Consider the following 26993-nt stretch of genomic DNA (forward strand, 5'->3'; position numbering starts at 1 on the left):
CCTGGAGAGCTCTCTTGCGCCCCTACCTGAGCCTGAGGTAGTGTGGCAATATCACTATTCCGCGCGCGGCGACCAACGGCTTCTGCGGTCTGCTGTCGGTTTCTGTTTCTGCGGGCCTCGTTTTTGGAATCCCCTCCCACGCGTTGCCGGCGCCACGCAACCCTGCAGTCAGGTATCTCTCCATTATTGCTCCGACTCGCCTTGGCCTCACCACCGCCGTCCTACTACAGCTGCTTGGCGAACTCTTCGTCTGTTGCGAATCCGCAGTCCATTCGAGCCCCGGCACGTGCCCGCGAATTTGGAAACACACCCCACGCTCCGAGATACTGAGTGACTCGCGGCCTCGACCACCCCTCCCCCTCTACCTCACATTGCTGCCCCAAGACGGGCAAGCAACACCGCCACGATGAACGAAGATCAGGCAATACAAGATGTCCAGCGCAAGATCCAGCGGGAACAGGCTATCATCAACGCTGCGAATCAGATGCGGCAGGCCACGAACAACGCACAGGTCACCTCTAGGGCAGAGGGCCAGATACGCGATGCGCGCCGGAACATGCAGTACTTTGAGCAGACGCTGCAGGATCTGCGGAGGCGGAAGATGGGCGATGATATGGGCAAGCTGTCGATGTCGGGTAATGGTGGACCACCGCCGCCGCCTAAGGGACCTGCGGGCGGGCAGTCCAGAGGGCCGTACAGTCCGCAGGAGTATGGCGCGCCGGGCGACTATGGCGCGCCGGGACCTGGTGGGTATAGTCAAGGTGGAGCGCCTGGGTTGATGCCGCCTCGAGCGCCGTATGCTCCACCTGGGCCGGCGGACAGGTCCCCGAGAGCGCGTCCGAACTACAGCAAGCTTGGTATGTACTTCGACGTAACAGTGGGAGAGTGGTGCTGACTTTAGCAGACCTGATCAAATACGACACCGCCCACCTCGGCCCACGAATACAGCTCATGCTGTCACAGCTCGAGTTCAAACTTAGCGTGGAGAAGCAGTACAAAGATGGCATTGAGAAGATGGCCAAGCTATACCAGATGGAGGGTGACCGCAAGAGCCGCTCGGACGCAGAAGGCAGGAGAATCGAAAGCAACCAGAAGATCCAGCTTCTTACGAGGGCGCTGCGGCGTTACGAGGATCTGCACGTCGACGTCGAGAATGCTGCGGACGCAAACGACGATGAAAGTCTGGACACGCCGAGTCAACGGAAGCCGCTCACTGGCCACCTATCTCTACGAATACATGCTGTTGCAGATGTGGAGCACGCTTCGACTTCGAAGTTCTCGCGTGGGCCGGAGACGTTCGTCATCATGAAGGTTGAAGACTCCTTCAAGGGCAGGACGAAGGCTACGAGGACCGACAGGTGGAGTGACGAGATTCACGAGTTCGATGTGGACAAGGCCAACGAAATCGAGTTCACGGTGTACGACAAGTCTGGCGATCACGCGGTGCCTATAGGACTGCTCTGGATACGGATCGCAGACTTGGCTGATGAGATCCGACGGAAGAGGGTCGAGACGGAGAACATCCAGGCTGGTTGGACCACTGCCGATCAGATGGAAAATTCTCCAGGCCGACCTGACTTGAACTTCCAACCACCACCTGGGTCTCAAGGGGGTCCTGCTGGACACGGTGCTACGGCTGCAGCTGCTGGAGGACCTCCTGGAAGTGGCTTGGCACCACAGACAGGTCCGATCTATATCGATGCTTGGTTCTCGCTGGAGCCTGTCGGTCGCATTAACCTTACGCTGGCGTTTGTCAAGCAGGTCAAGGAACGCCGTGGCTTCGACGTTGGTCTGAACCGAAAAGGTGCCGTCCGACAGAAGAAGGAGGATGTGGTCGAGCAATACGGCCACAAGTTCACCACACAGACCTTCTACAACATCATGCGTTGCGCGCTGTGCGGCGACTTCCTCAAATACACGGCTGGCATGCAATGCGCGGACTGCAAGTACACTTGCCACAAGGGCTGCTACCCGAAAGTGGTTACGAAGTGTATCAGCAAGTCGAACTCCGAGACAGATCCGGACGAGGAGAAGATCAACCACCGCATCCCGCATCGTTTCGAGGCCTTCTCGAATATGGGCGCCAACTGGTGCTGCCACTGCGGTTACATGGTGCCTCTTGGTAGGAAACAGTCGAGAAAGTGCAGCGAGTGCAAGCTCACCTGTCATGCCAACTGCGTGCACTTTGTGCCCGACTTCTGCGGCATGAGCATGGAAGCTGCCAATCAGATCTTGGCCGAGCTGAAAAGGTCGAAGGGCAATCGGATGCTGCAGAACACCAGCAAGCTGAGGCCGAATGCTTCGAATCGACCATCAGCGCCGCATGGTTCGGGCAGCTTCACCCAGGCGCCTATACACCAAGAGCAGATATCGGCTGCACAGAAGCCGGAGGACAGGTTCTCATATGGTCGAGACCCGCGGCTATCGGATCAATACGAACAGCCGCCAAGATCATCGTCTTTTGGTCCGCCTAACCAGCAGGCTGTGGATGCTGCAGGTCACCATATGAGGCATAGTGATCCTCCGAGCTCTTCTGGTTCCTCTGGACGTCCTCCACCAGGGCCGCAGAGAGCGTCGTCACCACAGATTGATGCAGTTGCTGCAGCGAGCGCCGCGGCGAAGCGAGCTTCTGGACAGGATGCCAGGCCGAACTATAACAGAGGCTCGACTGACTATCCGGCCCATCCACCTTCTTCCAGAGGCTCCTATGCTGACGGCTACGGGGGCGGGAACAGCTACCGACCACCGCAGAAGCCTCAACAGCAGCAACAACCGGCGCAGCCGGCGTACGACCCATCAGTCTATGCTCAGTTCACCACGCCTCAATCGCAACCTCAGTACGGTCAGCAGCCTTATGGCCAACAACCCGTGCAGCAACCACCGCCACCGCCCACGAAGTCACATTACCAGCAGCCAGCGTCGCCTGTGCCACAAGTGCAGGCTCCGCCTCAATCTCCTCCCGCTACTCAACAACAGTTCCAGCAGCCTGCCGGACCTCCAACTACCATCACTCATCCTGTTGCTGAGCCGCCCAAGGCACCACCAGCGAACTCGCAGGGCACTGGCAGGCGCATCGGCCTCGACCATTTCAACTTCTTAGCTGTCCTTGGCAAAGGTAACTTTGGTAAAGTTATGCTTGCTGAGACGAAGACAACCAAGCAGTTGTATGCTATCAAGGTGCTGAAGAAGGAGTTTATCATTGAGAACGATGAAGTGGAGAGTGTGCGGTCCGAGAAGAGGGTTCTTTTGATTGCTAACAAGGAGCGACATCCTTTCCTGCTGAATCTACATGCCTGTTTTCAGACTGAGACGAGAGTCTACTTCGTTATGGAGTACATCAGCGGAGGCGATCTGATGCTGCACATCCAGCGTGGCCAATTCGGTACCAAACGTGCACAGTTCTACGCCGCCGAGGTCTGTCTGGCACTCAAGTACTTCCACGAGAACGGCGTCATCTACCGCGATCTCAAGCTGGACAACATCATGCTCACCCTCGACGGCCACGTCAAAGTCGCCGACTACGGTCTCTGCAAAGAGGATATGTGGTACGGCTCGACCACCAGCACCTTCTGCGGCACGCCCGAGTTTATGGCCCCCGAGATCCTGCTCGACAAGAAGTACGGCCGCGCCGTCGACTGGTGGGCCTTTGGCGTCCTCATCTACCAAATGCTCCTGCAGCAGTCGCCCTTCCGCGGCGAAGACGAGGACGAAATCTACGACGCCATCCTCGCCGACGAGCCCCTCTACCCCATCCACATGCCACGGGATAGCGTCTCGATCCTGCAGAAGCTGCTGACGCGCGAGCCGGAGCTGCGGTTGGGCAGTGGGCCGACCGACGCGCAGGAGATCATGAGCCATGCGTTCTTCCGGAATGTCAATTGGGATGATATTTATCATAAGCGGGTGCCGGCGCCTTTCTTGCCGACGGTGAAGGGGAGGGCGGACACGAGTAATTTCGATTCCGAGTTTACGAGTGTGACGCCGGTTTTGACGCCGGTGCAGTCTGGTGCGTACACTTTTGTCCTATCAATATCACGTTGAGCTATCGCTAACGGATTCATAGTTTTGTCGCAGGCGATGCAAGAAGAGTTCAGAGGGTTCTCGTACTCTGCCGACTTCGTTTGAGAGTCTGCATGAAGTTAGGAGGGATGGGGATGAGATGTTTGTTGGGCATTCGGTCGTTGTCATGGCCGGAAGGAAACGGTCATTTGTGATACCCAGGGGAGCAAAACGGTAATTCTCTACGGGGGGGCGGCGGCGACTTCGCGGTTGATTGGGCGTGGTGGCATGGGCGGTTGGCGGGTTGGGGTGGAGCGTTAGCATGGCTGCTGCTGCAGTCGTTGCGAGGGACGGAGAGCTGCTTCACGAGGTTTATGATGGTGGTTATGAGGGTGTCTTAGGGATAGAGAAGAAGTACATGCTTGGTTGTAACGAAGTGCCTGCTCGTGCGAAAACCTGTCATTGCTGGACGCTTCAATGCGACTGTTGCAACGGCATTCCAGGTTGTCCAGCGGATGTTCATGTTACAAGTAGAGTGGCTGAGGGCTTGCTGTACCATTGCATGACTACCGACCCCTCCTGGCGGTGTTCTACCTCACTTTGCCAACGACCTTCTGCCAGTACTCTCCTCCAGGCAATACTCAACTTACACATCTCTGTTTGCATAATGAAACACACGCTCGCACAAGCTATAGGCCGCGTCGACTGCGAACTCTCCGGCCATCGATGTCTCCCTGATAAGCCGAGGGAGGTCAAAAACATCTTTAGCAGCCGCCACCACACCGTCCCGGATCATAAAACGAAGGTGCTCGGTGGAATTCTCGTCCTCGTTGTAGACGTATTGCAGCGCTTTCAAATAGCCACGATCGTCCCAATCTTTCGTGTATTTGTCAAAATGTTCGCTTGCCTTGCATCCTGGGCTATCGTTGCAGTATTTGTGCCACATCACGGCGAGCCTTGCGTGGATTTCGGGTGCGGAGAGCGAGCCCTGAGAACGCACGTCGTAGTCACCAGTGCCGATCAATTCCACCAGTAGGTCGACAATGTCTAGATCGTCCTCGTACAGTCGGATGGCTGAGTTGAAGGGATGCTGAAGTAGTCAGCGCTGGTCACGGAAAAGCATGGTTTTATGGAGTGTCATGGACTCGTAAGTTGCCGTGCAATACACGATGGAAAAACTGTTCCCTCTCCCAAACCGACTCGACCGGGATAACCCATTCGCGCTCTTTGCACCTGATAATGAAGACGTCGTCTTCTTCATCTCCGTCCGTGAGCCTGAAACAGTCAGCAGATACTAAAGGCGACATAGACAATACCAATTACTCTTCGTCATCTCCATCTTCTCCCGGCGAAGCGATGTCGTCGACCTCCGTTGAGATCTGGACGACTTTCCCCAGTGCTTCCCGAAACGACAGTCTTCTCCGATCATCGTTGCGGTTGGCCAGAAGTATCCCCGAATTCTCGACAACAGCTTTCATCACATGTGTTCTCAGAGACTCATTGATAAACGAGGGCACCCCGCAGAGCTCCAGCATGGCTTGAGTGAGACCTTCGGAGCCCCAGGCATTCTGGACACACGCAGCGAAGTGAGAACTCGAAATGTTTTTCAGCTCGGTCAAAATATACTTTTCTGCCAGGCAGAAGACGCGGACGTGGATGGTGGCGGACAGGGACTCGTCGGACAGTTCGGGCACGGGGTAGTCGTGGTGGTAGAACCATTCGAGCATTCGGCTCACGTTCTCTGGGTCGTCGTCGTACAGCTCGACAATGTTGTCTTGCGCCTCCTACACAATGGTTAATAACTTCGACAGACATAGATACTTAGCAGCTTTCACATGCCTTGAAGCCACCTGTGACCGCACGTTTGAACTACTTCGATTGCGTGCACAGTGTTGCTTTGTGGACCGGCCATTCGTGGCCTTTGGATCGAATAGTGAGGTCGGAGAACTCCGGGGAGTTGTAGAGCCTGTCGCATGTCAGCTGTATCATGGCCACGACTGCAGAAGCCTACTCACCTCGCGACGCCGGCCATCATGGCGTCTGCTGGAGAAAGACCCATCTCGATATCGATGAGCAATCAAGCGCACCACACGCTTGTGTTGCGTTGATGCATCAAGGTGGCTTGAGGAGAAGTCGGAAGATGTGTGAAGTTGGAGGTTGGACGAGTCACGGAACGAAGAATTCGAGAGAAGCAGCGGTGTGCTAGCAGTGAACCATGTCCTTTCACATGTCACCTGCGGCAACGAGAAATGTTTGGAGTGTTTCAGAAAGCTGCGAGAACCTACCAACTGCGGCACAAGTGTTCGATCCCCAATCACGCAGTTGCAGAGGCTCACCTGGGTCCTTCCCACAACCGCCAGCCTGCGCGATTGGCATGCCCAAATCCAATCACCACTTCAAACCCATAGTCCTCTTCAGCTCGCTGGAGAGATCAGAAATCTTAGTCGACATTTCGTCCTTCTCTGCCATCTTGTCATCCACCACCATCCATAACACCTCTGTTGCGAACTCTCCCGGGGCTTCTTTCAGCGCTTCTTGGAAAGCAGCACTCTTGACGTTCGTGCGGTCCAGCAGTACCTTCGAGTGCGCCTTAACGACGTCCATGATGTGCTCCCGTAGTGGCTAGCTCACATCGGTTGACATGTTGCAAGCGTAAGTGATGGAGTCAGCGAAGGCTTTCGTCTGGCATCGCGATTGTTCTTGATGCGAGATCCTTGAGCTCGTGGAGCAGGTACTTGTCGGCGAGCTCGTATACGCGGACGTGTATGTCCGGGTACAAAGAGGATGTGCGAGGTCGGCCGGAGATCCGGTAATAGTTCGCATAGAGCCACTGCATCATGTAGGAGACGATCTCCGGGTCATCTTCGTGTAGTTCGATGAGGTTTTCACGTGATTCCTGGTGGGCATGTCAGCTTAGGTCCAAGACAACTACTCTCCTTTCCAACCAACCTTGAAGTCGCCATGGATTGCGCAGTCGAAATATTCGGATTGAACGCACAGGACCAGCTTATGAGCTGCCCACTCTCTCGTGCCACATCGAACCGTGAAGTGGGAGAGTTTCGTGTCGTTGAGGAGCCTGCAAAGTCAGCCGGCTGAACGCAAGTACGTTTGAGGCGGAGTGTTTGCTTACTTCCCGACACCCAGTCTAAGCGGATCGCAAGCCATCTTGGCCAGTCTCCTGAAACAGTCGTGCGTCTCGGTGGTTTGGTGTTGAAGGTAAGAAAGGAAAAAGGAGTGGAAATGTGGGGATGATGTGAGATTTTATGAAGCAGCATCGAGTGATCCGCGCACTATCACATGTCAACACACTTTCGATCCACTTGCTGCAACCTCACTTACATATGTCCACAGTTACTCCCCGCCAATTTTGACATCCATCACCCCCCTCCCCAACCAATCGCTGATCGTCCCGAACTTGTCACCACTCCTATTCAACGCATCCGCAAACAACTCATGCCTCCCAGCACTCTCTTCCTGCGCCCTTCTGATCTGCCTCACCGTCTGGTTCTGCGGCGCGCAAACTGGACATTCCACATCATTCGGCTCCTGCCCTTCTGGAATGTTCAAGCAGCGCTGGTGGAAGCTGTGCTTGCACAGGAAGTGCACTGTTGGCAACTCAAGCGGCCTACCGCAAGATGAACACCTTGTTGCGCTGAAGGAAGTCGGCTTGGTGGCGAGTTCTTCGATCTCGCTGAGCTTTTGCGTGGAATCGGCTCGGTAGGAGGAGATGAGGCGGCGGTTGGCGGCGATTTCGGACCGTTCACGTTCGACGGTGGAAGAGAGGTACTTCTTCACCAGGCCCATTGTGGCGACTGCGTTGGCGCTGAGAGTTTGGATGACTTGCAGTGGCGCCATCAGGCCATCTTCATCGATCTTCTGTAGTACTGCTTCGACTTCAGAGCCAGCTTCGTCCAGTATTTCAGGTGAACTCGTGAAGTATGCCAATGCTGCTGGGTATAGTTGCGGCTCCTCTGGGCCGTACTTGTGCAATGCTCTGATTGCGCCTTGTGTGTCTTGCGCAGCTGTGTATGACCGGAACACGTCAAATCGAAGACCTTGTCGTTCACTGACCAAGATTGTGCCCTCCCTGAACTTCTCCAGATCGGACAACAGGAGGACGTTTGCGGTGTCGATGGGAATCTGCTTTGACTCGATCAGCTGCTTCGCCTTGCGCTCCCACTCCGTCTTTTCTTCTCTCTGACTCGTAGTCGCCTTATGGAGGTACATCTCGAACAGTGTGGTGTACAGATCAGTCTTGGATTCGTCGCTGACGTCTTCGCTGTCAAGGCAGGACTCCAAGAAAACCACAAACTCATCAGGATGGTCGATGAAGGCCGAGAAAGCAACGCGAGGCTTTGGCACCTCGTATTCGACAAAGTCAGCTTCGGTCGTGGTCTCCACCACCTGGTTGACGGTCTGCTTCTGGCCGTCTGCAGAAGGAGGTGGAGGTGCTGTGCTGGTGCTCATGTACGGCAGTGGAATCAGCGCTGCTAGGTTTTGTACAGCAGACGTTGCTGACTGTGCCATGTTGCCAAAGCGGCCACTCTCCTGCTGTACTGGCGCTTCCTGCACGATCACGGCATCCTTCTTGGGTCTGAATACTCCAGTGAAGTAGTCGATGAACAGCTGCGTCGCATCTTGCGAACAGTGCTCCAGTAACACGGTGCCATACTTCATGAAGTTGGGATATGCTTCTTTCGGCTCCAGCCGCACAATGTAGGCAAGTGCTTCAGCGTACTTCTTCAGATTTTCCACCAGGATGTCCACCACAAGGCCGTGCTCATTGTGTCGCCTCGCCAGGAATGCTGCTTGGTCGTAGTAGCCGCCTTGACGACACATCAGAATTGCGGTGTCCAGATCAAAGGTCAGATCGCCAGGCTGTCGAATGAACTGCTCGAGCTTGTCTACGTCTTTCAGCTTGGCGTAGCAGTTCAGAAGCAATGTAGTATGGTTTGACGTGGCCTTGTGATGCTCATGCAGTTCTTCAAGATACTCAATCAGATTCTGTATCCGCTGGTGGTCCAAGAACTTCCGGATGATCTGCGAAGGCTCTGTGTTGTCGATTGCCCGCAGATACTGCTGCATGGCTGTATCGTAGTCGCCTTTCTGGTACAGGAAGTCGCCATACCTGCGGAAGATGACGTTCCGCTGCACCGGATCGACGTTGTACTTTCGTGCCATGCTGATGGCCTCCACAAACAAGTTCCGCTGGTAGAGAATATCGAGCTTCTGCTGGAATGTCTTCTCGTGGTACCTGAATAGCTTGCCATCGATGGTGAGAAGGTAGATGTCGCCCCAAATGCTGAAGAGAGTCCGGACTTGATTTTGGAGAGACTCCTGGTGCGCAAGGAACTTCATGTCGGTGTTTAGGATCGTGAAAGTGGAGGTGTTCAGTATCGCACTGGCTTGTGCCCCCCCAAACGCACGGAGTGGTGCAGATCGAGAGAGGTTGTTGCTTGGAGGTGACACCAGTAGAACGTAGTCCTTGCTCACGCTGATGAGTTTCTTCGCCCCTTCGTAGGCATACGAAGCTGCCTTTCCTCGAGTGTTGTATGTGTAGATTGCATCATCGCGTGCAATGACGATCTCGTTCGACTCCGGATCAAGGGTCATGCATCCTACATCGCAGCCATTCTCGTCAAGCGTGCGGGCCGGCGTGCCCTGGCGATTGCCGGTGATGGCGAGTGCGAGGATACGAGATGTGGTTGCAATATACAAGGCTGTTGTGTTGGCTTCTCGGAATTCAAGACCGGTGATAGGCTCCTCCGACTCGAAAACAGTTCGCTGCTTCGTCCCTCGCTCGTGAACAAAGTCGCCACGCACTACCGTCACGGCTCCGTTTCCGAAGCCAACAGCGAGCTGGGTCAGGTCGCCAGTCACTGTGAAAGCGGTCATGGGGAAGTTCTTTCGTCCGTTCTGCACAGTCAGGGTACACAGGCACTTCGGGTGGCCAGTCCTCCTCTCGATCTGATCCAAATTCCAGACTTTGAGCTCAGGCTCATGGCTCAGGTCTTCCGAGAGTGTGATTAAGTAAGACGTATCCGGTATTTGCTTGATGTTGGAGACATCGCCTCGCTCGTGAGCCTTCCATGACCTGGTGGACTTGAAGTTATGGTCGAGCAGCTGGACGACGCCGCCGTCCGTGCTCACGAAGATGTATTGGGACCCAGCTGCAACGCAGTGCGTATTGCCTTGCTAGAGCCTCCTGTCAGCGTTGGTCTGACATTGATGAGTCCCGGTGCCTACATCAAGCGCCACAGAGGCATCACCATCGTCTTGGAGTCTGACTTGGGAAACATCGAAGAAGCGAAAGGACTTCCACTGCAAAGTATTAGTATGAAATACAAACTAGATGTGTCTGCTACTGTGTGTTCTTACCGATGTCAACGCCATGCTATCGAGCCATGTTGTTTCCAAGGAGTTGCTGAGAGTGAATGCATGTGGTCGGCCTTTGGAGGTGGCCCGTGCGATCGACTTCACCTCCTTCGCGTCTTCAAAGCTCTCGACGTGTCTTTGCGCCGACTCACAACGACCAACGAATCACAACCTTACGGACTCCGAAGATGGAAGAGGAGGACGATGACTTCTACGGTGGCCAAGGAGGGAATGCGCAGGAGGACGCGCCAACCTTCGACGAAGCCAACATCAAGGATGAGAAGATGGAGGTGACGGAAGAGCAGGAAGACGAAGAAGTCGATAGTGACGATGTACGCTGCACGCATGTCCTAGATTGCTGGACGTATGTTGATATGATGTATATAGGACATCCAATTCACTCTTGAAAAACCACAAGGCGAGCAGACAGAAACAAGGTAGGCCGCATTCCAATTCGTACGTCGCACACGTTCCTCCTAACTCCCAGAAGCGCACCGCCACAACCCAAAAAGCAGCGGACCGGCTCCGGCGACCGCGCAGTATCCGCAGAGATCAAACCAGGCAAAAGTAGCACACCAGTCAAGCACGAACAGCGAACAGCCTCCACTCAACCCACCGCCGTCAGGACCACCCTCACCCACGACGGCAAAGAAGGCAAAGACTTCCCCGAAATCCGCAGCAGCAAAGTCGACGTCAGCACCACCCCCGCCTGGCCCGCCAACAACAAACCCATTACCGAACTCGACATCGACGCGGACCTCGCAGAGCACTCGAAACCCTGGCGGTTACCGGGGACGGATCAGACGGACTTCTTCAACTATGGCTTTGATGAGTATACCTGGGCACAGTACTGTATTAGGCAGCAGACTATGGCGGGCAACATCTCGGACATGAAACAGCAGGATGCGCAGATGAAGGCAATGTTTGGCGGTGGGCCAGGAGGGCCTGGTGGAGGAGGGATGCCGGGGGGAATGCCGGGTATGCCTGGGATGGGTGGGATGCCGAGCCCGGAGGAGAGTAAGTCACAATACCACAGAGACACGGCCTTGGTGGCGAAGAGCTAACCGGACTTATTCTCAACAGTGATGCAGCAGATGATGTCCCAAGGCATCGACCCCTCCGACCCTAACGCCTTCATGCAGATGATGATGGGCGGCGGCGGCGGCGGCGGACCAGGCCAGCCAAACCAACACCAAGGCGGTGGAGGCGGCGGTTTCGGACCGCAACGAGGAGGCTTCGGTGGCTCCAACCCGAACAGCGTCTCACCTCGCCCACCGGGCGGTCAACAGGGCTTCCAACCACCGACTGGGCCTTCTGCGCAGAATCAGGGAGGAGACCAGGGAGGGTTTGGCGGAGGGATGGATGGTTATAGTCAGCAGCAAATGGCTATCATGCAGGGCGGAATGGGTGGGAGAGGACGTGGTCGTGGTAGGGGACGCTATTATTGATCGCCAATGATTACATGGCGATCAGGGTCTCTGGTTGAACATGCGAGACAAACAGCGAATACCTTTCAGGTCTAGACGCTTCGGCCTGGACATTCGATGCTTGACAAGGTATCACGGAGAGCTTCATGATGACACTACATTACGTCTTGATATCCATCACTGGCGTAATAATGGGTGTCTCTTAATCCTTCGCTCCCTCCCCGTCGATACAGGTTGCTGCCACGTCCCAGGTGACCTTCGGGAAGCCCTACATGAAGTTCCTCAACCCCTTCAACGCACTACTCTTCTTCCCACCCGCGCCCTCCGCCTTCTTCTCCTCCTTCTGCTTCAGCTTGATGTTCTGCGCACCGCCTATCACTCCAATTAGCACGCACACTCTCACCCCCATTTTGATTCAAACTCACCTCTCCCATAAACCCTCACACTACTCCCCGGCTGAATCTTCTCCTTCCTCACCGGCTGCCCCTGACTCCCCGTCCCACTATAATCGCTAAACGCACTACTGACATCCTCATCCTGCGCCACCGGCGCCGACTGGTTAAACGCCGCCAGCTCCTTCGAGCGTCCAGACCCGGAGACCGTACTGCTGCCTTTGCTCGCGCGGGGGTCGAACATGAGCCCAGCGAAACTGTTCACGGTCGTTGGGTCTGCCCCCTTCGTGACCGCGGTTCCGGGGACGGGTTGCTGCGATCGGCGGTGAGTAGGGTCGCTGGTGCTGATGCGCGCGGCGTAGTCGTCTACGATCTCGTAGCCGAAGCTGTCGCTGGCGGTGCTGGAAACCGATGGGGCGGAGGCGGCGCCTTGGAGGATCTCGAGTCGGTTCTTGAGGGTTTGGTATTCAAGCTCGAGGTCTGTGTGCTCTGCAACGAGCTTCGAGTACGACTTCTTGAGCTGAGCGAGTTTTGCTTCGCTTTCGGCTACCGCGCGCTGGACGGCGACATGTAAGTCTGCTCCAGGTTGGCTACCAGAATACCCGGACGAGGTATCAGAAAGTCCTCGCTGAGTTTCCAAGTCCGCGACCTTGGTGGCAAAGGCGTGCCTCAGACGTGCTTGATCCTGCTCAAGACGACGCACCTGCTCTTGCGTCTTTTCATGCTCACCCTGCAGCATCTCATTCTGTCGCTTGGTGATGGCGTACTCTGCTTCTCGGAACTTGTAGACCCGCAACTCTTGCCGCGCGGTGGTTACTTGCTCTTGAATCTTCTGCAACTTCTCAAGTTCCTGCTCAGCGATCTGGAGTTGATGGGACTTCTTAAGCTCGCGCGCCTCTGATGCCACCAGCAAGTCGCGGTACTCGTGCATTTCCGAGCGCAGTCTTCGAAGCTCGTCCGCATCGGCCTTCCATGTTTCCTGCTCCAGTCTCATCTTGTTGAAGCGCTCCATCATGTTGGCCTCGAGAGTGTTCGCCTGCTTCCTCGTTAGAGCAGCATCTTTCTGCGTAGCCTCACGAGCTTTTCGCATTTGGTCGAGTTGTTTTTGAAGGGCTCGGTTGGCGTAGATCAAGTTGAACGTTTCTGCTTCTGCCGTTGCTTGCTTCACATTCCGCTGGAAGATCTTGCCGATGTGGTTGGAGTATTGAGCCTTATGCCACCGCTCGAAGTTCAGGTCATTTTGCAGTAGAGTAATCTCTCTTTGCAGGTAAGCAAGGTTGTCGAGTGGTACTGATGGCTTCTCGTGCTGTGGCTCTGGATCCTGCGCAGGAGCGAGCTGTGGTTTTAGTACAGGGCTGTCTGCGTCTCCCGCATTGGACGTGGCGACAGGCTGCGCATCACGCCAACTCGATCCAGATCTCAGGCTTCTGTGGCTTGTAGTTGGAGACGGTCCACCTGCACTTGCTGCGCTGAGAGGCGGCACAGGAGGGATAGCGGGAAGCTTTCTGTTTGGAGGCGGTCCTAAGCTCGACGTCGTGGTTTGCACAGTCATACACAGGCCGTGACACTCGCCAACGACATCGGCTGGATCCATTTTCGGCCACTTGGGGTCTGAGACTTCTTCCTCGATCGTCATGTTGTAGAAATTCGGGTGCAGAAAATGGACTGCTCGGAATTGCTCCGACCTACTACGTATCACCGCTTGATCCAAGTCGAATGAGTCTGCCGCAGGGAAGTTGATGTCCTTGAGGTAGCGTCTGGGTTTGCGAATATAGCTCACGAGGTTAAGCGGATACAGCCCGTACAGATAGGTGAAGTACGTCAGAATCTCAGGTGTCGATGCTTCAACCACACCCTCAGCAGGCCGTGCCTTTTCCCAGGTGGAGTCGAATCCGACGTCTTGGGCTTCGTCTTCTTCATCGTCATCTGTAGTGGAGACGCGGTCATCTTTGACAATGCTTCTCTCAGCTTCTGTGTTGTACTCGCTAAACTTCTCCCAGCACAGAAGTCGACTATAAACGAGGAAGAGTCGTGGCAGGTAGGGACCCAGAGAGCCGGGAATATGCGGAAGCAGCATGATCAGAGCCTTCAGAGCGACGGACAAGAGCTCCGTAGCCGTGTCGTTCATCAGGCACTTGAGTAGATCTTCGACCAGAGGTGTATTGATGACCAGGTACAGGTGAGGTATGTCGAGACGGATGAAAGACGTTAGAAGCTTCAAAGCAATCAACCGACGGCCTGCCGGCCTGATCAAGTCATCCAGGTGGTGAAATAGATCCTTGGGTCGTTTCCGGCCAAATGCAATGAGGACATCTTCAGCTTGCTTTGCGACCTGCGTGTTCTCCTCTGCAGACTGTTCTGCGTCTTCTCCTGGCAGTGGTTGGTTCCGGGCAACATACAGATCTAAGAGTTCCCGGCATACCCGGGCCCTTGACCTGATCTGACCTGCTGTGTCATCTCCGTCGCTGTCCCCAATCATCACACCAACCGTGAACTCCCGGGCATCATCTTGCGCAGCGCTGTCGTATCGCGTGCTGCCGACAATGGGCTTGACGACCTCGAGCCACCATAGCAGCAGGTCGCCGTCGCCAACGGCAGGCCTTATTCCTCTGAGCACACCCACGAATGCCCCTCGCTTTTCCGGACTCTTGTGCACGTGTCTCGCCCAGAAGCCGTTCAATTCCTCATTGGCACGTGTGTACTCTTCCTCGCTCGTCTCGGCATCGTGCTCGTCCACGTACTGCTGTATCAGCCGGCGCGCTTCTGGCGGTAGCGATAATGTGGGTTTCGATGTCGTGAAATAGGGCTGAAGATCTTTCGTTACTGCCCTGATTGATCTACACCGTTCGAGTCAGCGCCGTCCTTTCGACATGGCTCCTAGCTTGTTCCATCTTGACTAACCTGGGAGGCATTTTCTATGAAGGTTACCGCGCTCGGAAGGCAGCTCCTTCACCAGGCAAACCTACAACAAAGTGTAGACCTGGCAGAACCGAACAATATGCCCAACTTCGCCAGCATCCAGACTCATGTTATGTTCCACTCTGAAATGGTCGTCGTGCTACTGACGGTTACAGAACAAGACACAGGAGCTAATCAACTCACAACCTCTCACCTACCAGAACGCTATGGCTTACAGCATATCCCGTCTGCTCGCTTCCCTTTTGGGGGCTGTCAGATCGACCCATATCAATGCTTATCGTAGCACATCCCCGCCAGTGGCCGACAAGAGGTGCTGGATTCGCGCAGTCGAGCAGCGTGGAGGACATTTCCGACCTCCACGCTTTGCCTTCTCGGGACGCGGCGGCAGCACGATGCCTGCCAGGCTGAAGAACTAGAAGGACAGAGTCATTGTCAAGGTCTCGAGCGGTTTCATGCTGCACAATTCCTCCTGTGACGTTCTCGATGCTTAGTACGCACGGCAGGAGGATGAATCATCCCGTCTCCGTGACGCGAAGGGCGGACAGGAAGGAATTATGTCGTACGCATCTGCATACGGCCGCTCCAACGTCGACCCCAGCCGCTGTGGAGCTTCCACCAAGCTTCTGGCGTGCGCGATCCTTCGTGTGGATTACCCGCGCCTTACGGGCGAAATGCCTCCAATCCAAGCAGCTCGGGCAGAGAGCCGCCGAACAGACTATGTCTACAGAAGAGGTGCGTCCGTAGTATAGCGGAGTCAACCATCCGTATACCCGCTCTAAAACAACAGAGAAGTACTTAAGGTAGGTGGTTGCTTCGGATTCACTCACGCAGCCATCAAACAAGAAACAACAAGAACCACTTTGAGCAGACCCTTCTCGTCCCAACGCCCTCAATACTTCTATTCACTACCAATATGTCCGCACGTGCAGGCGGAAAAGAGTTTGTAGGCCTAGTGCCACCAACCGAGAAGCGGCCGGTGAGCTCCTTTCACAGCCCATTTGGAGGCATCAATGTGGGTAGAGTTCACTGCATCCGTGTAAAATGGACACTGATCAATCCCTCAGATCCTTCGTGACAGCTTCGAATTCACAACATGGATGTGCCTGGCCGCTCTAGTGCAAGGCCTCCTCTTGCTCGGTGCCGGCCGACTCGCCCTTCTACCTGCAGCAGCAATCTTCCTGGTCAAAGTTGGCGACGTAGTTCTCCAAACGACTGGAATCATGCGGAACAGATACCTCGACGGCGTCATCTTCAAGAAAACCAGCGTCGTCTTCCCGTCTGAGGAAGGCAAATTCGGCAACAAGCCCTCCAACCAGGACGTCGTCGTCTTCCTCATCGGAACCCGCTACAACCACCCCTTGGGCCTACTGGCACCTTATGCCTTCAAGATTGCCGGTTATTTCATCCAGATGGTCAAGGACCTGGAAGACAACGCGGACGAATTCGGGTTTCTCGGTGCGACGAGCTGGCAGAACACCAGTGCGGCTTCGAGCAACGAGCTGCTTGTCGTCTGCTACTTCAAGAACGTCGATGGTCTGCACAAGTTTGCTCACAGTAAATATCATCTTCCCAACTGGAACTGGTGGAACAAGACCGTGAAAGAAATGCCGCATATCACGATCTTCCATGAGACGTACCACGTGCCGGTAAGTTGTAAACATCCCTACGCAACTAGACTTTGTGCTAATATGGCATCGCAGGCGGGCAACTGGGAGTCCATCCACGTCAACTCGCAAATCGCCGGGCTCGGCTCAACCGTCGTCAAGGTGGCAGAAGAGATGACGGGCAAGGAGGTGTACACTCACCCAATCGTTGATGCTAGCAAAGGTGTCTTGAGGACTTCTGCTGGCCGTATGGCGAGGAGTGATGCACGAGAGCATGAGGGGAAGCTGGACGTCGATCCGTATGATGTGTGAAGGACGGTGTTAATAAGGTGGGAAGATTGACGTAAAAGGCGTTGAGGGCTGGAGGCATGGTCGTGATATGTCGGTCGCTATTCTCCATTGGCGCCTTGTGGTAGCTGTCTCTGGGTGGCAATCGCGGAAGCTTGGGAACTCATGTATTAGCTTATGAAGATGAAAATAGGTGCAGTCCTGGATAGCACGCAGCTACATAAGCTTGAGTCTGCCTCTCGTATTGAGCAAACCGAGCCGCAGGTATGAACATTCGCCCAACAGCTGCTTACAACTGGATCATATCATGCCATCTTGCCATCATGCCTCCCAAACAAAGGCGGGTATCTTCGCACAAACACTCCAATGATCTCCCAAACACCTGACGCATTTCCCCTAGCATCCCACCATCAAGCAACACTTCCGAATATCAGCAGCACACCATCCAACTTAGTTCATCTGACCCCTCTGCTCCGAGTTCCCGAACCCATAGATAGGCGTCCCACGACGGCGAAGAATGAAAACCACATCCGTAGTCGCGACCGTCTTGCGCTTGGGATGGCTTCCTTCGACGACGGCGCAGACGTCTTTGAGCACGACTTCCAGCCAGGACTTCATAGCCTGTCGAACGGTGTCGTAGATTCCGCCGGAGATGCGCTTCACACCACCGCGACGGGCCTGGTGGGGGAGGACAAGTGTCAGTTGGGCATGTGTGATCACGAGGGTGCAGGGGGACGAACGAGTCGGCGGATATCGCCTTTTGTTACACCTTGGATGTTGTCGCGGAGGACTGTTACGAGTGTTAGCATGAAAAGCGTCAAAGCCGTGGGTGAAGTTACAACAAACCCTTCCGATGCCTCTTAGCAGTCTTAGACTTGCCAATATCGAGACCTATGCCCTTCTTGCCACCTCTGCCAACGGGGACATCCGAGCGGAGAAGGTTATTGTTGACTTGTGTCCGCGCCATGTTGAGGAGTAGTGACGGCAGTGTTGTGCGTAGTGATGCGATAATGATACGCTTGATACAGTGTAATGACTGCAGTGTGTTTGCCGCCGCCGAGTTACCACATGTTGCAGCGCGAAGGAGTTGTTGACGATGTTGACGAGCCAAGAAGGTGGGAGGGTGGAAGCGCCGAGGTGGAGGCGGCGACGTGATACCTTATAACACGAACCACCTGCCAAGAAACAATCTCTAGACAACTCACGATGAGCCCGCAGACGAGGGGTGAAAGTGAAGCGGTAGACCTAAGTACGCGTGAGAACACGGCCGAAGTGCGACAGCGCTCATGAAATCATGTCATTCATTACAATTACTATCCAGTACCTTTCCTCCCGTGAAGAGCACCCGATTCACATCCCTTTAGCAAACCCAATCACGAGATAAACGTCGCCTCACTAAACAAAAGCCCCTCTTCCTCCGTCACCTCTCCCCCAACATCCAGCTTCAGCGTCATCTTCGGCGTGTACTGGTAAATATACGCCTTGACCCCCGACGCACCCTGCACGATCGATTTCACAAACTTCGGCAGCTCGCCCATGACATCTATCCGGTCGGCTCGTTCGCCCAGACTGCCTTCGATGACGGCTTTGGCGTCTTTGCCGTCGGCCGTCTTGCCGACCCATGTGAAGCGCACGGCGGCGGGCTCCGGCCAGTCGCTGTCGGGGTCCGATCGGGTCTCAGTGTGCTCGGGTTTGGTGTCGGGGGAGGCGCCTGTGAAGAGGATCTGGCCGTCTTTGGTGACGCTTCCGACGGTCACAGGGGTTTCGCCGTAGGATGGTGGGGTGGTGTAGTTCATCAGCGAGGCGGAGACGTTGGGGGAGTGGAAGTTGGCGAAGTTCCATTTTGCAGCTGATCATGCATCGTTAGTGCGCAATTTTGTTGAGGTAGGGGGGAATTTCTACCAGCAAAATGCGGCTTCATGCCCTGCAAAGCATGAACGAACATGCCCTTTCCCTTGAAATCCACCGGCCCATCAGACCTCAAGATCTGTCCTTCCACCTGACATCTCGGCCAGAACTTATGTATCATCCTGCCCCAATACTTCTGCGGATCAGTACCAAAGTAGCTAGTCCCATCTTTGCCAACAACCAGACCAGGGCAAGCTTGCGTGAACTTCAGGTCGACAATGTGCTTTGCGTCGGCGTTCGACTTGATGTGATAGCTCGTCCCCTTCTCGCTGATGGTTATCGAACAGTTGTCTGCCGTAAAATCGTGCTTGTCGTTGGGGAACTGTAAGTTCGACAGGTTCGTCGAGCTCCAGGCGTGCGGCTTGCTCGGGTCTTGGGAGAAGATCTTGGAGGTGAACTGGGCGGTGGTTCGGACGCCTCTATGACTCCGTCAGTACCCTTGCTGTGATCCGGTAGTGTCCGTATGCCTCTTACAATACGTTACTGTATATCACCTGCGCCATGCCGACTCGCCCGTCATCGCTCAGCATGTAGAACGATTTGGTCTCCACATTCGTCGAGTCCATGCACTCCCACCGCAAGTCATCTTTGTTGAGCTCGGTGTATGGCTTCTCTTTCGCTTGATCGGCAACCGACTGGATCGCTGAAGGACCGTATATGGGTTCGGTGATGCCCACGCTATCGTCAAGTCAGCTGCGGTTACCAATGGTGCGGCTGGGGTGGGGACCTGCGCGTTTTTGGCCCAGTTCAACATCTTGATATCGTATCTGTTCTTCGAAAGTGCTATGAAAGCTTTGAAGAAGTCCTACAAGCCATGAGGAAGTAGAGGCGGTCTCACGTTCAAGCCGTTGGATCCACGCCCAATCAGGCAGTAGCGTGGGCTAGCTTGCTCGTGACGTCGGTGTGCATGTGAAAGCACCGCCTCAACTGCGCGAGCCGCACCAGTCTCTCCAAACGCCCGAAAAGCGCAGTATCGAACTATGGCAGTGCGACGACGGAATTCGATTGAGTAGATGTCCGTCCGCGAACGCTTATACGCTATTCATTCAAGGTATTCTATGGGGTATCACTAAAGCAACAAGCCCTTCTCTTACACCTCAATCGACGCTCGGCCAGCTTGACTGCTCGCTCAAAGTCATTGAGTAGCTTTAGCCTTCACGATCAACCTTGCACCCCCTTCCCCTTCCTCTTCTGCGCTCTCAACCCTAAAAACGTCCCCTCCCTCCCCTTCACCCTCCCCGTCTCCGTCACAATCATGCGCACAAAATCCTTCAGCAGCCAGTACGAGCTATGCGCCCCCAGCATCGTGATATACTGTATGTCGAAAGTCCCACCTCCGTACCTCAGGAAGAAGTCGACCTGTCCGTTGTCGTTGAGCAGCGCCATCCGCTTCTCCGCAATCTCTTCGCGGGAAAAGTTATGGACTTCCATTTCGACGTTTGAAGGCAGACGCGGGAGCGTGGGCATTTGAGCGCCGTCTTTGGGTGCCGTGGTGCTTCCACCCCAGATGCTGGAGGATTTGGTGCCGACGCCGAACCAGCCTGGTGTAGCTGAGGGGACAAACGCTTGCTTGAGTGTTGCGGAGTACGTCGCGTCGACTGCTGCGTTCATGCGGTAGGCTACTGGGTCATAGGGATTGATTATGTTGTAGACATTGTCAACAGCCGGACAACCGTATTGGGCCCGCTCGCCGCAGACTGTAAGGGTGTTGGCGATGGGGTCGTCCATGGCGGTGGCGGAGGGTCCCTCGACGCGAGGTAGCAGTTGAGACTGCTTGAGGAGCAGGAAGAAGCCGGCAGGTGAGCCTACGTTGTATATATTAGAGGTCTGGAAGAGGAAGTGGTCGAGCTGCTCGGCATCCAGGTCGATCGAAGTCGGGTCTGACAGATGTTGGGGTACTTTTGTTGGCTGGTTCGAGAGGATGTCGAGGGCCATGATGCCTAGCCGCTGTCAGTACGCTCAATGGTATGAATAGTTGAGGGAATGCTTACTGCCCAGTGAGTGAGCGATGAGATGAACTCGCCCCGTATCCGCGAACCCGGGGTTGTTCCTACACCACAGCTGATACACTCGATTGGCCTCTCGAATGACCGCAGCCATCATCTTCGGCTGATGGTGCGAAAGGTAGTAAGGAATATCAGACATCACATCATTGACTATCCCTCGGACGGAGGGAAGCGTCTCGGGCGTGATGTCGGCCAGCGTGAATTCGTTGCGTGCTGGATTCTCGCTGCCATCGCGGTAGCCACCTTCTTCGAATGACAGCGAATGTCGCCAGTTGATGGGCAGGACCATGATGCCGCCCATGTCCCTTCTGAAGCGTGCTCTGACTTCTTTGCTGCCGACTTCGACGTTGACCTCGCGGCGGAAGGCGTTAATGGCGTGCGTAAAGTGGAAGCTTTCCATTCCTGCGCGGTGTCAGCATTTGCTGCAGGTTGATAGGTACTCTAGGTGTCACGTACGATGAGACAGCTGTTGCCCAATGCCATGGATGACGAAGATCAGATCAGTCACATTAGTGTTCTCATCTGGAACATCATCTTTCGCTTGAGCTTGTGGAGGTACATTAGATGCGGACGTCGCAGCACCCTGCTGTGCTTTGGCGGCCCTAGGACTTGACTTCGACGGATGGATCTTGTTCCAGATACGCTGGTCGAATCCACGGACTACCGCGATACCTAGCTTGTGGCCTTTGCGGATATAGCTGGCTAGTGGCCTACGTCCATAATACCGGGACGGCAGTAGGCTAGGCTTGAGAAGTCGTGCTTCCTTTGCGTTAGCATAGATGACTCCAAATGACGAGTAGCTTCTCGTGGCGCCATTGTAGCCATATGTCGAGGTTCCGGACGCCTTGTTGTCAGCGCCTCCTGGGCCGCTCGAGATGTCGATGATGTCGCACGCAGCTTCTACAGCTCTATCGCGTGTCTGCTCGGGTGTCTCCGGTGCTCCTTCAGCTAGGTTGGATGTCACAGCGCGAAGTAGATCGTCTCTATCACTTCTGGTGGCAGTGCCATGTCTGCTGCTTGGTCGACTGTCCGGAGGTTTAGGCAGCTTGTCGGGCCACAGTTTGTGCACGATCTTCTCCTCGCCAACAGCACCGACCTCTACTGCCTAAAAACGAAATAGTCCGTCAGCATGTGCCACTGTGATATTCCAATGTGGAATAGAATAGAATAGTGTACAAAGATCGAACCAGAAAATGATGAATGGAGAAGAATAGATTGCCGTACGTACACTGTTCAGCTCATCCTTCCACGTCTCCGTCCAGACCTGCAGATCCACATATCCAGCCTCGAGCATATTCGCAACCGCCGTCTCCACAGGCAGCATAGTCTCCTGGTAGAACCAAGTCCCCCGGATGACAGCAGCTTCGTCGTGCACCGGAGTCCAGTAGATGGGTGTCATCTGCAAATTTGGCATTTCGACCTGGTGCAGCCTCGATACGCCTACTGCCACTTTATTGCTCGGGGCACTGCTCGGTCGAACATCCTTCGTCTCCGCTGCTGTCGCGTTTTGATCAAGAAGGTGCGAATCATCATCCCAGTCGTAAGTGTCATGTTGCTTGACCTGTGGTCGAGCTGGCCGCTCATTGCGCGAAGTCGTAACAGTCTGTTTCCTAGAAGGCGCCCGTACGAAAGGGTTCCCAGTCGTGTCCGGCACATGCGTGGCCTCGCCGAAAGCTGAACCCTCCGATGTGCCATCCCCAAGCCCCTCGACCTGGCTCAAGCTAGACGCTGGTAGTCTTATGGGCTTCGAGCGCGGTGTGGCTGGCTGCGAGCCTGACCCTCGCCGGCTGCCTTGAATATTGGTCGAGCCCGCCCTCGATCTACTGCCATCATTGCTCCCGCTCTTCTCCCCTTGTTCTTCGTTGTACTTCAAGATCTTCCGCCTCAAGTCATGCCACGCTTTGTCCAGAGCAGCGTTGTCATACTCCGAGAAGGCCTTTGGCGGTCGTTTCGCAGACGCAGTAGCTGTCGTAGGAGGGGGCAAGGGCGAGAGCGGATCGTCTATAGGGATCGGGGAGCTGTAGAAGAAACGTGCGTTGACTGGAGGCGGAGGCTCGGTATGGTGAAGCACCTGCCGTATGTACTGATTCGCTCCGGCCATGGTGCTGCTTGGAGCGTGATAGTGATGAAGTCGGGCCTCAAGGCATGAGGACTCTCGTCTTCCTGCACTGCAGCTGCACGTCTACGTGGCAGCAAAAGCCTAGCTGCCTATCGCATTCCGAGTCCAGTCAAGGCAACTCAATAACAGCGAAGAGACAGCGCACAGCTGGAATTGTATGCAGAGCTTTCTCGATCAGGAAACAACATCACAGAAGCCCGCGTCCGGTTTACGGGGACGCGTGACGTAGCACTAGTCAGAATTGGACGATCACATGCACATGAAGACCACTACCATCAACCAGATTCAACGACAAGCCAACGGTCTCGACCGAGACAGATAGTATTGGAAGGAGTTGGACAAGTTTCGTCCATTCTGACCGCAATAGAGGCCATTAAATCGGCATACCAACCATTAGGCCAACCAGTTCCCCGAGATACACCCTCTCTTCCGCAGCGCGATGTTGGCGGGGTCCGGGCTCGTGGTTGGATATGTAGGAACGAGGGGGATGGTATATGTATCGGCAGCCGGAGACGATGAAGCCAGACGGAGGGGGTGGGAAGGAAGGGTAAGGAAAGGGTGTCATCGAGCAAAGAACCGAGACTTCGCAGACGTGGTGACGTATCTATCCGGACGATCACATGAAAGTAGACATGTAGCTTAACAATCATCAGCTGCGATACACGACACCAGCCTTCACAACCAAGACCCCGTCAAAACAGCCATCTGGCCGCTGGGGAGCTCCAACATAAAAACTTGTCCGGTTGGAAAGGCTCTCAAACCACCATCGCCACGCAGACTGCACCACCACCATCATCAACAACCCAAGATGCCATCGCTCTTCCGCGCCGCGCTCCTCTTCGAATCCGCGGCCAACCTCGCCAGCGTCTTCCCAATGCTCCTCGCTCCCGAGACTACCCTCTCCTACCTCGTCGCCACCCCCTCCCAAATCACCTCCGCCACCCTTACCCTAACCCAATGGCTCGCCGGCCTCATCACCCTCGCCACCGCCCCCTTACTCCTCTCATACCCCGAGACCGGCTCTCCGGCAGCGGTAGTAGCGAGAAGGCGGCTGACGTACCAGATCATGGGGATCAGTGAAGTAGCGTTGGTGGGGATCATGTTAGGGCAGTGGGTGGTGGGAGGGAGTGGGATGAGGGATGGGGCGTTGTTGGTGGCGATTGCGGCGTTGACGGGGTTTGCCGGGGTGAGGGGGTGGTTTTTGTTTGGGAGGCCGGGGTTGATGGGGGTGGAGGGGAAGGGGAAAAAGGGGCAGTAGGGAAGGTTTTAGGGGAGCAGAGGGAGGTGGTAGGGGGTGGTAACGTGGTAGATTGGGTATCGTGCGTATATTCAATGCTTCATCCTCATTTTCTCCGTCATCTCATCTTATCTCATCAAGCCAAGTCATCTCTTCGTTCGGTCCGCCAACTCCCACCAACGCCTACACCCTCTCATCCGCCTTCACCGGGTCCCTAAAAGGCCCCTCCCCAACATCATCGTCCTCCCAACTCGCCCTCCTCACACTCGCCGGCCGCGGCTCCGCAATATTCGGCATCCCACCGCCCTTCAACTCCCAACTCCCCACCCTCTCATGGCCCCCCACCACCGGACTCCCCGGCGTCTCCACCACGGTCGCACCCACAACCGCTCCCCCCTTCGGCAGCGTCAGATCCTTATCCGAAGCGAGTTTCTGACTCCCCTTAAACCCGCCGAGTTCAGACTTATGGCTCTTGACGCGGTGGAAGCGCACGCCCGCCAGCAGCATGAGGAGGGCGAAGATCAGGCCGGCGATGACGAGGGCGATGATGGCGCCGATGACGCCGGAGACGGCTGGGCTCAGGCCGCTGGAGCCGGAGGAGCTTGAGGTGGATACGGCGTCGAGGGAGTCGGAGGCGTTCCAGTAGGAGCAGAAGATGCGGTCGGAGCCGGAGTAACTAGCGCCGCATTGTTGGCACCATTGTCCGATATCTCCCACTACAATCTTCAGCATCTCTTCTTGGAAGTCCGTCCACTTTAGCTCCATCGTATCCGGTCCGTAGTTGAATAAGGAGTACGCCCGGTATGGCTGATTGATATCCGTGCCGTTGCGGAAGTAAAACCGGACCCAGAGATCTTCTACGTCTGGAAACTCGACCGTGCCTGGTTCGACGATAGAAAAGAGCTCGAAGACAGCTACAGACCCGAAATCCGGGATGCCGTAGAAGTCGGAGTCAAGGGATGGCAGGCTGGTGAGCGCGAACAGCGAGAGTAGGGGCTCATAGTCGCCGAACAGGAGGCTGAGTTGGTAGTATTCCCCGCCGTAGATGATGGCAGTCTGCAGCTGGTTAAGCATTTTGGCGGCGAGCGTATTGCCGGCGATGGTCGAGATGCTGCCTTTGACGTCGTTCTCGAAGCCAGTGCCGGTTATCGGGTTCTCGGCGTAGAGATTGCCGAACCATGCGTATTGCTGTTGGTTGGCGTAGGAGCGCAGGGTGTCGATGTAGCTGGCGCCGGTGTCTGGGTCGGTGTACTCGTCGCTGGCGAAGAGGTCGCTGGCGGTGGTGTTGTGCGCGTTTTGGTAGCTGAGGTAGTCGTAGATGGCGTATGCGTTGACGAAGCCCCATTTGTCTTCGGATAGTACACCGCCCAGGAAGGCTGGACCAATCTTCTGATAGACGGGCAAAGTTGCAGCTTGCACGTCTGCGAAGTCTGGCGTAGCGATGTACTCCTCCACCTGTTCCACGAACGCCGGGCATTGCAAGCTCCCTCCCACGTACACAAACTCCGGGTCGTACTGGCCAGAAGTGTGTACCTGAGCATATCTGTAACCGCCTAGCGGAGGGTCCACCTGCAAGATCATCAATCAACGCCTGCTCTCTCCCATCCCAACTCCAGAAGCAACTCACATAAGACCCATTAGCCACCCTCCCACTCGGATCCACCATCGCCTGCACCTCACTCGCATTCCCGCTAAAGCTCACCGGCGGATACAGCCCCTGCAAGAAGGCCTGCGCACTCGCCACCGAACTCTGCTCATCCAGCGCTTGTACGTACAACTTCTGCACATCCGGTATCTGCGGGTTCATGCCCGGCAGAGGAGCGATGCCCACGCCATTGTCCGTGCTGAAATTGTTGAAGGACTCGAAGTAGCGCTGGCGGAAGAAGTGGCCATTGAGTTCTTGCTGGCGGGCGCCCACTGAGGTGAGAGTGACCGGTTCGGAGCCTAGGACTTCAGGTGTGCGTTCGCCGGTGCGGGAGAAGATGACGCTGGCCCAGACGGTGTAGCGGGCGTCGGATTGGGCGGTGACGGTGGGGAGGAGGAAAGTGAGGAGGGGGAGTATGGAGTGGAGCATGGTGGTAGCCTCTGCAATGCGACAACGGGAGCCGCTCTTCCTCCTGTAGCCAGACGAGACGTACGAACAACAGACCACCTACCTGAGGGAGCTGAAGGACTACAAAAGAGCTCTGCCCTCGGCGAAAGAGAGCTCTTATCAGGCACCGCATCACAAGCTTGTGGGAGGTGCATGATAGCCGGAAGTGTCTGCAGGACCAAGACGTCTGCCCGCAGCTGGGCCTGCATGAAGGGGCTGGGGTGAAGTGCCTTGTGCCGCCGAGAGAGGACAGGAAAGCCAAGTGAGGTGGGGTGGAGGCGGAGAGGAGCTGGCTGTCAGATTCACTGCGAAGACGGCCGACTGGACCTTGAATACATGTAGCGGATGTGTAAGCTGCATCCCTCACGATCGAGCACACACTCGTCCGTGAATCCCCATTCTCCAACAGCATCTTTGATCATCACTGTCCGTTAGCGTTGGTTACACCACCAGAACAATAAATCAGAAGGCTGGGAACCTTGAACCACGAACCACGCCGGCGTCCCGGAAGAAAGCCGCACCCGCGCCGCTCGACGTCAATGGCCCCGAGCACCACAACAGGCAAGGCAAGATAGCCTGCCCTATACAATAACGCATTCCTCCCCAGAGCGAACGCGGAAGCATGAT

General features: G+C 55.5%; 12 protein-coding genes across 12 annotated transcripts; 4 read left to right on the forward strand and 8 right to left on the reverse strand.

Moving 5' to 3' along the window:
• Nucleotides 1-406: 406 nt before the first annotated feature.
• PKC1_2 (Serine/threonine kinase) lies at nucleotides 407-4125 on the forward strand (the record flags this gene model as incomplete). Its single annotated transcript, XM_064806229.1, has 3 exons — nucleotides 407-857; nucleotides 905-4006; nucleotides 4064-4125. The coding sequence occupies 3 exons, from the start codon at nucleotides 407-409 to the stop codon at nucleotides 4123-4125; spliced, it is 3615 nt and encodes a 1204-aa protein (XP_064655555.1).
• A 520-nt stretch (nucleotides 4126-4645) lies between these two features.
• On the reverse strand, nucleotides 4646-6031 carry LTR77_009001 (uncharacterized protein; the record flags this gene model as incomplete). The annotated part of the gene is made up of 5 exons (XM_064806230.1): nucleotides 4646-5089; nucleotides 5196-5274; nucleotides 5323-5783; nucleotides 5905-5965; nucleotides 6015-6031. 5 exons carry the CDS (start codon nucleotides 6029-6031, stop codon nucleotides 4646-4648), a joined length of 1062 nt encoding a protein of 353 aa, XP_064655556.1.
• A 356-nt stretch (nucleotides 6032-6387) lies between these two features.
• LTR77_009002 (uncharacterized protein) lies at nucleotides 6388-6603 on the reverse strand (the record flags this gene model as incomplete). Its single annotated transcript, XM_064806231.1, has 1 exon — nucleotides 6388-6603. One exon carries the CDS (start codon nucleotides 6601-6603, stop codon nucleotides 6388-6390), a length of 216 nt encoding a protein of 71 aa, XP_064655557.1.
• Nucleotides 6604-6664: 61 nt separating this feature from the next.
• LTR77_009003 (uncharacterized protein) lies at nucleotides 6665-7164 on the reverse strand (the record flags this gene model as incomplete). The annotated part of the gene is made up of 3 exons (XM_064806232.1): nucleotides 6665-6895; nucleotides 6949-7075; nucleotides 7130-7164. The coding sequence occupies 3 exons, from the start codon at nucleotides 7162-7164 to the stop codon at nucleotides 6665-6667; spliced, it is 393 nt and encodes a 130-aa protein (XP_064655558.1).
• A 186-nt stretch (nucleotides 7165-7350) lies between these two features.
• Nucleotides 7351-10392, reverse strand: VPS11 (Vacuolar protein sorting-associated protein 11; the record flags this gene model as incomplete). Its single annotated transcript, XM_064806233.1, has 3 exons — nucleotides 7351-10194; nucleotides 10246-10320; nucleotides 10378-10392. 3 exons carry the CDS (start codon nucleotides 10390-10392, stop codon nucleotides 7351-7353), a joined length of 2934 nt encoding a protein of 977 aa, XP_064655559.1.
• A 170-nt stretch (nucleotides 10393-10562) lies between these two features.
• Nucleotides 10563-11822, forward strand: LTR77_009005 (uncharacterized protein; the record flags this gene model as incomplete). Its single annotated transcript, XM_064806234.1, has 4 exons — nucleotides 10563-10706; nucleotides 10762-10811; nucleotides 10862-11391; nucleotides 11458-11822. The coding sequence occupies 4 exons, from the start codon at nucleotides 10563-10565 to the stop codon at nucleotides 11820-11822; spliced, it is 1089 nt and encodes a 362-aa protein (XP_064655560.1).
• Nucleotides 11823-12069: 247 nt separating this feature from the next.
• LTR77_009006 (uncharacterized protein) lies at nucleotides 12070-15105 on the reverse strand (the record flags this gene model as incomplete). Its single annotated transcript, XM_064806235.1, has 3 exons — nucleotides 12070-12173; nucleotides 12227-15030; nucleotides 15095-15105. The coding sequence occupies 3 exons, from the start codon at nucleotides 15103-15105 to the stop codon at nucleotides 12070-12072; spliced, it is 2919 nt and encodes a 972-aa protein (XP_064655561.1).
• Nucleotides 15106-16025: 920 nt separating this feature from the next.
• On the forward strand, nucleotides 16026-17028 carry LTR77_009007 (uncharacterized protein; the record flags this gene model as incomplete). The annotated part of the gene is made up of 3 exons (XM_064806236.1): nucleotides 16026-16124; nucleotides 16177-16758; nucleotides 16813-17028. The coding sequence occupies 3 exons, from the start codon at nucleotides 16026-16028 to the stop codon at nucleotides 17026-17028; spliced, it is 897 nt and encodes a 298-aa protein (XP_064655562.1).
• A 426-nt stretch (nucleotides 17029-17454) lies between these two features.
• On the reverse strand, nucleotides 17455-17971 carry HHF1_2 (Histone H4; the record flags this gene model as incomplete). Its single annotated transcript, XM_064806237.1, has 3 exons — nucleotides 17455-17682; nucleotides 17745-17794; nucleotides 17851-17971. The coding sequence occupies 3 exons, from the start codon at nucleotides 17969-17971 to the stop codon at nucleotides 17455-17457; spliced, it is 399 nt and encodes a 132-aa protein (XP_064655563.1).
• Nucleotides 17972-18377: 406 nt separating this feature from the next.
• LTR77_009009 (uncharacterized protein) lies at nucleotides 18378-23019 on the reverse strand (the record flags this gene model as incomplete). Its single annotated transcript, XM_064806238.1, has 7 exons — nucleotides 18378-18853; nucleotides 18907-19331; nucleotides 19387-19590; nucleotides 20255-20852; nucleotides 20904-21320; nucleotides 21375-22023; nucleotides 22147-23019. 7 exons carry the CDS (start codon nucleotides 23017-23019, stop codon nucleotides 18378-18380), a joined length of 3642 nt encoding a protein of 1213 aa, XP_064655564.1.
• Nucleotides 23020-23845: 826 nt separating this feature from the next.
• Nucleotides 23846-24295, forward strand: LTR77_009010 (uncharacterized protein; the record flags this gene model as incomplete). Its single annotated transcript, XM_064806239.1, has 1 exon — nucleotides 23846-24295. One exon carries the CDS (start codon nucleotides 23846-23848, stop codon nucleotides 24293-24295), a length of 450 nt encoding a protein of 149 aa, XP_064655565.1.
• A 162-nt stretch (nucleotides 24296-24457) lies between these two features.
• On the reverse strand, nucleotides 24458-26348 carry LTR77_009011 (uncharacterized protein; the record flags this gene model as incomplete). The annotated part of the gene is made up of 2 exons (XM_064806240.1): nucleotides 24458-25843; nucleotides 25902-26348. 2 exons carry the CDS (start codon nucleotides 26346-26348, stop codon nucleotides 24458-24460), a joined length of 1833 nt encoding a protein of 610 aa, XP_064655566.1.
• Between the last annotated feature and the right edge of the window lie 645 nt (nucleotides 26349-26993).

Source organism: Saxophila tyrrhenica (genome assembly GCF_035928015.1).
Source record: "Saxophila tyrrhenica strain CCFEE 5935 chromosome Unknown scaffold_16, whole genome shotgun sequence".
In the NCBI taxonomy this organism is placed as follows: Eukaryota; Fungi; Ascomycota; class Dothideomycetes; order Mycosphaerellales; family Extremaceae; genus Saxophila; species Saxophila tyrrhenica.